This window comes from Pongo pygmaeus, chromosome 18, assembly GCF_028885625.2.
Source record: "Pongo pygmaeus isolate AG05252 chromosome 18, NHGRI_mPonPyg2-v2.0_pri, whole genome shotgun sequence".
Lineage (NCBI taxonomy): Eukaryota > Metazoa > Chordata > Mammalia > Primates > Hominidae > Pongo > Pongo pygmaeus.
The window spans coordinates 20,038,154-20,049,638 of NC_072391.2; the positions used below are offsets into that span (position 1 = coordinate 20,038,154).

Here is an 11,485-nt window from a genome sequence, read left to right on the forward strand (position 1 = left end):
CATTTATTATTACTCTACCTGAAAACATAATTCCTGGGTCAAACAGTAACCCATATCCAAGCGTTGTGATTCTTATTCCCAAATGCTCTCCAAAAAGGTTGGACCAATTCATACCCTTGCCAGCACTATCGTTGGTCTCCATCCCTACCCTTCCTCCATTTGTATATTAAAGATTGGTGGGCATGAGCTCTGAGGAGGACTGTAGCTTAGATGATGAACTTTGGTCTTCAAAATAGCTTGAGTGCTACTTCCTCTGTGTTAACCAATCTAAGACTTACCCACATTTTAATTTTCATCTCATGTGAATTAAACCAACTTTTCTTGGAAGAGAAGTTTCTTTCTGATTGCAAAACTTACTGCAAAGCTACAGTAATCGAAACAGTGTAGTACTGGCATAAGGACAGACAACTACACCAAAGGAATACAATAAGGACCCTAGAAATAAACTCTTACATAGATGGCCTAATGATTTTTAATAGGGGAAAAGGGTCATCTTTTCAGTAAATGGTGCTGGTAAAACTAGATATTCACATACAAAAAAATAAAGTTGGCTCCTTTATACTATTTACAAAATTTAGCTCAAAATGGATCAAAGACCTAAATATAAGAGCTAACACTATAAACCTCTTAGAAGAAAACATATAGGAAAATTTTTATGGCATTGTATTTGGCAATAATGTCTGAAATATGATAGCAAAAGCACAGGCAACAAGGAAGAAAATACATGAATTGGACTTCATCAAATTATAATTTTTTTGGATCGAAGGACATTATCAAAAGAGTGAAAAGACAACCCACCAAATGAGAGGAAATATTTGCAAATCATATACCTAATAAGAATTAATATTCAGAATATGTAAAGAACTCCTATAACTCAACAACAACAAAAAACAAACAGCACAGTTCAAAAATGAACAAAGGACTTGAATAGACATTTCTCCAGAGAAGATACACAAATGGCCAATCAGCTCAACATCATTCATCATTAAGGAAACACAACTCAAAACCACAATGGGGACCGGGCAGGGTGGTTCACACCTGTAATCCCAGCATTTTGGGAGGCTGAGGCGGGCGGATCACAAGGTCAAGAGATCAAGACCATCCTGGCCAACATGGTGAAACCCTGTCTCTACTAAAAATAAAAAATTAGCCGGGTGTAGTGGCAGGCACCTATGATCCCAGCTACTCAGGAGGCTGAGGCAGGAAAATCACTTGAACCTGGGAGGCAGAGGTTGCAGTCAGACAAGATCACGCCACTGCACTCTAGCCTGGTGACAGAGTGAGACTCCTCTCAAAAAAATAATAATAATTTAAAAAAACAAAAAACAAAACAAAACAAACCACAATGGGATATCACTTCACACCAATTAGGATGGCTACCAAAGAAAGAAAAGAACATGCCTTGGAATATCATTCATCATAAAAACGAATTAAATTCTGATATATGGGATAAGAAAAACAAACCTGGGACTCGGCCACGGGCCACGGGGTCAGTGCCTGCCTCAAGGGATGGGGCTGCGGGGTGTGTAGGAGCCCCGGGCCTGCCATGTTCCACAACACGGGATGGTGAACCAGGAGGCCACGGTTTAGCACCGATGTCTGCGGAGGAGGTGGGTGCTCGCCCTGGTCTTCGGGCTGTCACTCATCTACTTCCTCAGGAGCACTTTCAGGCAGGAGGAGAGGACAGTGAAAGAGAGGAATCTCCTCTAGGTTCAAGACCATGATCAGCCCATTCTGTGTAAAGTGCAGTTTAACTCGCGCAATGGCAGTCACCCCAGTAATCAGTGCCACAACTCCATTCGAGGGGAGCACCACATCACGGATGAACTATGTTTGTGAGAGGAAGGATTTGCTGGTGGATGGCTGCTGCAACGTCAACGTCCCTAGCACAAAGCAATACTGCTGCCATGGCTGCTGGCCCAGTGGCTGCTGCAACATCAACATCCCTGGAACAAAGCAATACTGCTGCCATGGCTGCTGGCCTAACCGCTGCTGCAACATCAATGTCCCTAGCACAAAGCAATACTGCTGCCACAGCTGCTGGCCCAACCGCTGCTGGCCCAGTGGCTGCTGCAACATCAACATCCCTGGAACAAAGCAATACTGCTGTGATGGCTGCTGGCCCAGCGGCTGCTGCAACATCAACATCTCTGGAACAAAGCAATACTGCTGTGATGGCTGCTGGCCCAGCAGCTGCTGCAACATCAACGTCCCCAGCACAAAGCAATACTGCTGTGATGGCTGCTGGCCCAGCGGCTGCTGCAACATCAACATCTCTGGAACAAAGCAATACTGCTGTGATGGCTGCTGGCCCAGCGGCTGCTGTAACATCAACGTCCCCAGCACAAAGCAATACTGCTGTGATGGCTGCTCGCCCAGGGGCTGCTGCAACATCAATGTCCCTGGAACAAAGCAGTGCTGCTGCGATGGCTGCTGGCCCAGCGGCTGCTGTAACATCAATGTCTCTGGCACAAAGCAATACTGCTGTGATGGCTGCTGGTCCAGCGGCTGCTGCCCAACAAGCAGCTTCTCTTGGAGTGCTTCCCCAGTCGGGCAGCTGTGGCATTCCAGAACCTCTTCATGGCAGTCGAAGAACACTTTGAGTTGTGCCTGGCCACATGCAGGACCTCATCTCAGAGCATGCAACATGAGAACACCTACCAGGACTCCATAGCAAAGTCTTGCTAAGGAGAAAGCCCACCCAAGCTCTTCCCTGCATGACAGGTACAGCGGACTTGCTCCAGCTTGGGCAAAGAGGCCCCACCAAAGAACTTGTCTCCTAAGGCCTGGCTTCAGTGCGAGGAAACCTTGGCTTTGACATCTTCTCGTGTTGTCATCTTTGGCTTCACTCACCACCTGGGCTTACCAGATGCAAATCTTCTGCAAAGCAGCATGGACCCTCTACCTGTTCCCATTCGGGAAAGATGAAACCTCAGACTGGGCTCAGGAAGTGGCTTTCTTGGACCATTCAACTCTGGGACCACACAAGGACCTGTGACTTGTGTTGTCAGGGGGCCGGTGTCACTTTCAGGTTTTTTTTTTTTTGAGACGGAGTCTAGCTCTGTCGCCCAGGCTGGAGTGCAGTGGCACGATCTGGGCTCACTGCAACCTCTGCCTCCCGGGTTCAACCCATTCTCCTGCCTCAGCCTCCTGAGTAGCTGGGATTACAGGAACCTGCTAATTTCTGTAATTTTAGTAGAGACAGGGTTTCACTGTGTTGGCCAGGATGGTCTTGAACTCCTGACCTCGTGATCCACCCACCTTGGCCTCCCAGAGTGCTGAGATTACAGGCATGAGCCACCGCGCCTGGCCATGACTTCCAGTTTTGATTATAATTTTGTAAAATTATTTACTGGATTCCTTTGGAGTAGCAGGAAAATTACAATGTTTTATGTTGGAAAATGCCTTGCCATTCTAGTTGAATATGGTCAAGGACATTATTTCTGTTGTTGTTTTGTGTTCTTGAGTTTCCTGAGTTAAATCATCCCTTCACCCAGAAAACATGTTTTGTCTTTTAGGGCGTGGATGTTCTCTAGGCAGTTATTTTTGTTTTTATTTCAACAGTATCAAGAGTAGGCCCTGAACATAGCCTCTTAACCATATCCTGGCACCTAAAATTATCTAAAAACTCAGACACTCTTCTATTCTAATCTAACTGCAAGATTTCTAGCAGCTGGCACCCCGTGCCTGCCCTCTGGTTCTTTTCTAGAGGGGATTGAATGTGTTCATATACCCTGTGGGAGAGCACTGTTTTAGCAGAAATGTACTTCTCTTCCTGGAGGAATTTGTTCTCATTTCTTTTCCCACTTAAAATTAACTGTGGTCTGCTTAGCCTCAGGTACCATGGGAGCTTAAGAAAGGTCAGAGGCAAACTCCTTCCCTGTTCTGTCAATAGAAACCCAATGTTAAGGCAATTTCTAAACGGAGATGCACTTAGCAGCTTGCTATGTAAAAAAAAAAAAAAAAAAAGAAAGAAAGAAAAGAAAAGAAAAGAAAAAAAAAAAAAAAAAAGAAGGCCGGGCGTGGTGGCTCATGCCTGTAATCCCAGCACTTTGGGAGGCGGACGCGGGCAGATCACCTGAGGTGAGGAGTTTGAGGCCAGCCTGGCCAACATGGCAAAACCCCGTCTCTACTAAAATACAAAAATTAGCCAGGCGTGGTGGTGCACACCTGTAATCCTAGCTACCTGGGAGGCTGAGGCAGGAGCACTGCTTGAACTTGGGAGGCGGAGAGTTGCAGTGAGCCGAGATCGTGACACTACACCCCAGCCTGGGTGACAAAGCCAGATTCCATCTCAAAAAAGAAAAAAAAAGAAAGAAAGAAAATCCTTTACAGACAAGCAAATGCTGAGAGATTTTGTCACCACCAGGCCTGTCTTATAAGAGCTCCAAAAGGAAGCACTAAACATGGAAAGGAACAACCAGTACGAGCCACTGCAAAAACATACCAAATGGTAAAGATCATTGACACTACGAAGAAACTGAATGAATTAATGGGCAAAATAACCAGCTAGCATCATAATGACAGGATCAAATTCACACATAACAATATTAACCTTAAATGTAAACAGGGTAAATGTCCCAATTAAAAGACACAGACTGGCAAATTGGATAAAGAATCAAGACTGATCAGTGTGCTATATTCAGGAGACTCATCTCACATGCAAAGACACACATAGGCTCAAAATAAAGGCTCAAAATAAAGGGATGGAGGAATGTTTACCAAGCAAATGGAAAGCAAAAAAATAAAAAATTAAAAAATAAAGCAGGGGTTGCAATCCTGGTCTCTGATAAAACAGACTTTAAACCAAGAAAGATCAAAAGAGACAAAGAAGGCCATTACATAATGGTAAAGGGATCAATGCAACAAGAAAAGCTAACCATCCTAAATATATAAGCACCCAATATGGGAGCACCCAGATTCATAAAGCAAGTTCTTAGAGACCTACATTGAGACTTAGACTCCCACACAGTAATAGTGGGAGACTTTAACACCGCACTGTCAATATTAGACAGATTAACGAGACAGAAAATTAACAAAGATACTCAGGTCTTGAACTCAGCTCTGGACCAAGCAGACCTAATAGACATCTACAGAACTCCCCACCCAAATCAACAGAACATACATTCTTCTCAGCACCACATCACACTTATTCCAAAACTGACCACATAATTGGAAGTAAAACACTCCTCAGCAAATGCAAACAAACAGAAATCATAACAAACTGTCTCTCAGACCACAGTGCAATCAAATTAGAACTCAGGATTAAGAAACTCACTCAAAACTTCACAACCACATGGAAACTGAACAACCTGCCCCTGAATGACTGATGGGTAAATAACAAAATTAAGGCAGAAATAAGTAAGTTCTTTGAAACCAATGAGAACAAAGATATAATGTACCAGAATCTCTGGGACACAGCTAAAGCAGTGTTTAGAGCGAAACTCATAGCACTAAATGCCCACAAGAGAAAGCAGGAAAGATATAAAATCAACACCCTAACATCACAATTAAAAGAACTAAAGAAGCAAGAGCAAACAAATTCAAAAGCTAGCAGAAGACAAGAAATAACTAAGATCAGAGAAGAACTGAAGGAGATAGAGACACAAAAAACCCTTCAAAAAATCAATGAACCCAAGAGTTGGTTTTTTTTAAAAGATCAACAAAATAGACCGCTAGCCAGACGAATAAAGAAAAGAGAGAAGACTCAAATAGACACAATAAAAAGTGATAAAGAGGATATCACCACTGATCCCACGGAAATACAAACTACCATCAGAGAATAATATAGACACCTCTACACAAATAAACTAGAAAATCGAAAAGAAATGGATAAATTCCTGGACATATACACCCTCCCAAGTCTAAACCAGGAAGAAGTCAAATCCCTGAATAGACCAATAACAAGTTCTGAAATTGAGGCAGTAATTAATATCCTACCAACCAAAAAAAGTCCAGGACCTGACGGATTCACAGCCGAATTCTACCAGAGTTACAACGAGGAGCTGGTACCATTCCTTCTGAAATTATTCCAATCAATAGAAAAAGAGGGAATCCTCCCTAACTCATTTTATGAGGCCAGCATCATCCTGATACCAAAACCTGGCAGAGACACAACAAAAAAAGAAAATTTCAGGCCAATATCCTTGAAGAACATCAATGCAAAAATCCTCAATAAAAGACTGGCAAACCAAATCCAGCAGCACATCGGAAAGCTTATCCACCACGACGAAGTTGGCTTCATCACTGGTGGGATGTAAGGCTGGTTCAACATACGCAATCAATAAATGTAATCCATCACATAAACAGAACCAATGACAAAATCCACATACTTATTTCAATAGATGCAGAAAAGGCCTTTGATAAAATTCAACACCCCTTCATGCTAAAAACCATCAATAAACTATGTATTGATGGAACGTATCTCAAAACAATAAGAGCTATTTATGACAAGCCCACAGCCAATATCATACCAAATGGGCAAAAACTGGAAGCATTCCCTTTGAAAACCAGCACAAGACAAGGATGCCCTCTCTTACCACTCCTATTCAACGTAGTATTGGAAGTTCTGGCCAGGGCAATCAGGCAAGAGAAAGAAATAAAGTGTATTCAAATAGGAGGAGAGGAAGTCAAATTGTCTCTGTTTGCAGACGACATGATTGCATATTTAGAAAACCCCATTGTCTCAGTCCAAAATCTCCTTAAGCTGATAAGCAACTTCAGCAAAGTCTCAGGATACAAAGTCAATGTGCAAAAATCACAAGCATTCCTGTACACCAATAATAGACAAAAAGAGAGCCAAATCATGAGTGAACTCCCATTCACAATTGCTACAAAGTGAATAAAATGCCTAGGAATCCATCTTACAAGGGATGTGAAGAACCTCTTCAAGGAGAACTACAAACCACTGCTCAAGGAAATAAGAGAGGACACAAACAAATTGAGAAACAATCCATGCTCATGGATAGGAAGAATCAATATTGTGAAAATGGCCATACTGCCCAAAATAATTTATAGATTCAATGCTATCCCCATGAAGCTACCATGGACTTTCTTCACAGAATTTTAAAAAAAACTAAATTCCGTATGGAACCAAAAGAAGAGGCTGCATAGCCAAGACAATCCTAAGCAAAAAGAACAAACCTGGAGGTATCACGCTACCTGACTTCAAACTATACTACAAGGCTACAGTAACCAAAACAGCATGGTACTGGTACCAACACAGATATATAGACCAATGGAACAGAGCAGAGGCCTCAGAAATAACACCATACATCTACAACCATTGGATCTTTGACAAACCTGACAAAAACAAGCAATGAGGAAAGGATTCCCTATTTAATAAATGGTGGTGTGAAAACTGGCTAGCCATATGCAGAAAACTGAGTCTGGATCCCTTCCTTACACCTTACACAAAAATTAACTTGAGATGGATTAAAGACTTAAACATAAGACCTAAAACCACAAAAACCCTAGAAGAAAACCTAGGCAATATCATTCAGGACATAGTCATGAGCAAAGACTTCATGATAAAAACACCAAAAGCAATGGCAACAAAAGCCAAAATTGACAAATGGGATCTAATTAAACTAAAGAACTTCTGCATAGCAAAAGACACTATCATCAGAGTGAACAGGCAACCTACAGAATGGGAGAAAATTTTTGCAATCTACCCATCTGACAAAGGTCTAATATCCAGAATCTACAAGAACTAAAATTCACAAGAAACAAACAAACAACCCCACCAAAAAGTGGGCAAAGGATATAAACAGACACTTCTCAAAAGAAGATATCTATGTAGTCAGCAGACACATGAAAAAATGCTTATCATCACTGGTCATCAGAGAAATGCAAATCAAAACCACAATGAGATACAATCTCATGCCAGTTAGAATGGCCATCATTAAAAAGTCAGGAAACAACAGATGCTAGAGAGGATGTGGAGAAATAGGAATGCTTTTACACTGAGTGTAAAGTAGTTCAACCATTGTGGAAGACAGTGTGGTGATTCCTCAAGGATCTAAAACTAGAAATACCATTTGACCCAGCAATCCCATTACTGGGTATACCCAAAGTATTGCAAATCATTCTACTATAAAGACACATGCACACATATGTTTATTGCAGCACTGTTGACAATAGCAAAGACTTGTAACCAATCCAAATGTCCATCATTGATAGACCAGATAAAGAAAACGTGGCACATATACACCATGGAATACTATGCAGCCATAAAAAACGATGAGTTCATGTCCTTTGCAGGGACATGGATGAAGCTGGAAACCATCATTCTCAGCAAACTAACACAGGAACAGAAAACCTAACACCGCATGTTCTCACTCATAAGAGGGAGTTGAACAATGAGAACACATGGACACAGGGAGGGGAATATCACACATCAGGGCCTGTCGGGAGGTGGGGGGCTAAGGGAGGGATAGCATTATAAGAAATATCTAATGTAGATGATGGGTTGATGGGTGCAGCAAACCACCATGGCATGTGTATACCTGTGTAACAAAACTGTATGTTCTGCACATGGATCCCAGAACTTAAAGTATAATAATAATAATAATAAAAGGCTGGGCACAGTGGCTCACATCTGTAATCCCAGCACTTTGGCAGGCCGAGGTGGGCAGATCACCTGAGGTCAGGAGTTCGAGGCCAGCCTGCCAACATGGCAAAACCCCATCTCTACTAAAAATACAAAATTAGCCGGGCATGGTACTGCACACCTGTAATCCCAGCTACTCAGGAGGCTGAGGCAGGAGAATTGCTTGAACCCAGGAGCCGGAGGTTGCAGTGACCGAGATGGAGCCATTGCACTCCAGCCAGGGCAACAAGACTGAAACTGTGTCTCAAAAAACAAAAAAAGAAAAAAAATACAAAATTAGCTGGCGTGGTGGCATATGCCTGTAATCCCAGCTACTCGGGAGGCTGAGGTAGGAGAATTGCTTGAACCTGGGAGGCAGAGGTTGCAGTGAGCCGAGATCGTGCCATTGCACTCCAGCCTGGGAGACAAAGCCAGATTCCATCTCAAAAAAAAGGAGGAGGAAGAACCTTGGAGACATTATGCTAAGAGCAAGAGGTCAGACACAAAAGGACAAATACTGTGCGACACCACTTGTATAAGATACCCAGAATAGGCAAATTCACAGAGACAGAAAATAGAAGTTACCAGGGATTAGGGGAAGAGAGGAATGGAAAGATACTGTTTAATAGGTACAAAATTTCTGTTTAGGAGGATGGAAAGTTCTGGAAATAGTGTGATGATAATTGCACAACATTGTAATGTGCTTAATGCTGACTTGTACACTTAAAAATGGTTAAAATGGTCAATTTTGTGTTGTATATATTTTGCCACATTGAAAAAATTGCAAAATAGGCCAGGTGTTGTGGCTCATACTTGTAATCCCAGCACTTTCAAAGGCCAAGGCAGGCAGATCACTTGAGGCCAGGAGTTTGAGACCAGACTGGCCAACATGGCGAAATCTTGTCTCTACTAAAAATACAAAAATTAGCTGGGCATGGTGGCACGTCTGTAATCCCAGCTACTCAGGTGGCTGAGGCAGGAGAATCGCTTGAACCCGGGGGGGGCGGGGGTTGCAGTGAGCCAAGATCGTACCACTGCACTCCAGCCTGGGTTACAGAGCAAGACCTTGTCTCAGAAAAAAAAAAAAAAAAAGAAGTTAAAAACAATAGCAAAATGAATGTTCTTTCCCTGATGACTGGGAAAGAAAAGATACACTTCCTCTCCTATACTCAACATGACATTCAGAGTTGACAATAGGAAAGAAAACTTTAAGAGGCATTATAGCATAATAGTTCAGAGGACTGGACTTTGCATTTTGACAGCCTGCGTTCAAATTCCAGCTCCACCCCTTACTTGCTGCATGACTGTGGGCATCTGACAAAGCTTTCCAAGCCGGTCACCTGAAGTCATCTGTAAAATGGCAAGAAGAATAGTTTTTACCTCATGGTGTTTTCTAGGTATTAAATGGGACAAGGCTTTTGACATGTTTAGTACAGTGTCTAGTATGAGGTTTAAAAACGCACAAATAATATATAACTCTGGTTATTGCAGTGGTTAAATGTTATTGTCATTATTACCTAAAGTACTTAGGACACTTTGATTTTCTTGATTACTTATCTTGATTGCAGTTCATATCATTAAGAGACAGGCTGGAGGAAATTAATCAAGGGGCATTTCCAGCTCTGAAATGGGGAAATCTGATCTTTGTCCCCTTAAGAAAATACTTTCTAATTATGGAATTTATGGTGTTCTTGGCGGTTTCCGATCACTTTCAAATGCATTTGGGTGCCATCAATTTGGCCCTCTTTATTCTCATAAATTTAACTAATTTAGAGAAAATAATTATTTAAAGGAGGGAGAACTCAGCAAAGGCTTGCTCCTGGTATGACAAATCCATCTCAAACAGCAGAGGAAGCCAAAATGCTCTGGCCCAAATGTCCTCTCCTCCAGGTTCATGGCGGCTGTAAACCCCATGCTGGGTGAGCGGGCTCATTCTTCATGGGATCCACTCCAGTATCTATACAAGGGGCTGACATTTGCTGAATGTCAGCCCCTGGCTGAATAATGATGTATTTCTGATGTGCTGACTCCCCGCAAGGCCCTTTCCTTCAGCTAATCGTGCAGCAGGTTTACTCTGAAGGACTCTGAAGGCAGGCTCAGCATTTTCCTTCAGATGAATTAGCTTCTTCTTGGTCATGGCTGAGAGCGTTGACTTGCTCAGAGCTTCTGCAATGGAGTTGGGAACGCTAGAAGACCAAAGACCCTCATGCTAATCTGACCTTGTCATTAATTTCTATGACTTTGGGGAAACCTAATCTTTGTTCCAATAAAACAATACTTACTAATTATGGAATTTAACTCTCAACCTGTAATTTCCTAAAGGGTGAAAGGTCTGTTTTACTGGATGGTAGAAGTCAGATATATTTGGGCATCTAGAAAAGCATAAATATATACACACAAATTTAAGTGTTGTGATTTGCCTGCTTTAGGGAGAGAATATTGATGTAATCAAAGATTCATGAGCATATTTGAGTTGTAAGGTTTCTTAGAAATTCAAACAGTTAATTTTACAAGTGGGAAAACTGAGGCTCAGAAAGACTGAGTTTTCCAAAGCAGGGACAAAGCTAGGCTTAGACTCCAGCTTCACGACTTGGAGTCAGAGTTCCATAATGTGCTATGTGATGTGCCTCCTCCAATTATCTTTCATAGCTTTGTTGGCTCCCACAGTCACTCTTGCTCACATTGTTCCAAGCACATCATCCTCCTTGCTGTTACTCTACCATGCCTTAGGGCATTGCGCCAAATACTCTACTTGGGATTGTAAACAGGAACACGTGAAAAGCCAAAAGAAGCCCTCAGAAGTTAACGCACATGCGTTAGTAAAAAGGATGGAAGATGAGACTGACAAATTTTTCCAGAAGAGAGCAAAAAGACAAAGGGATGAGAAATAAGAGA

The 11,485-nt window shown here is 42.2% G+C and overlaps 1 protein-coding gene across 1 annotated transcript; it reads left to right on the forward strand.

Moving 5' to 3' along the window:
• The first annotated feature begins 1,595 nt into the window (after nt 1-1,595).
• LOC129016170 (SREBP regulating gene protein-like) lies at nt 1,596-2,688 on the forward strand. Its single transcript, XM_063654998.1, has 3 exons — nt 1,596-1,675; nt 1,828-2,005; nt 2,506-2,688. The coding sequence occupies exons 1-3, from the start codon at nt 1,596-1,598 to the stop codon at nt 2,686-2,688; spliced, it is 441 nt and encodes a 146-aa protein (XP_063511068.1).
• The last annotated feature ends 8,797 nt before the right edge of the window (nt 2,689-11,485 follow it).

Excerpts from the sequence above, each read along its gene's own strand:
- LOC129016170 (XM_063654998.1), top strand. The coding sequence starts at position 1,596 with ATGTCTGCGGAGGAGGTGGGTGCTCGCCCTGGTCTTCGGGCTGTCACT. Across the intron at positions 1,676-1,827 it reads CAGGAGCACTTTCAGGCAGG|CTATGTTTGTGAGAGGAAGG; the intron begins AGGAGAGGACAG and ends ATCACGGATGAA. Across the intron at positions 2,006-2,505 it reads ACCGCTGCTGCAACATCAAT|CGGCTGCTGCCCAACAAGCA; the intron begins GTCCCTAGCACA and ends CTGCTGGTCCAG.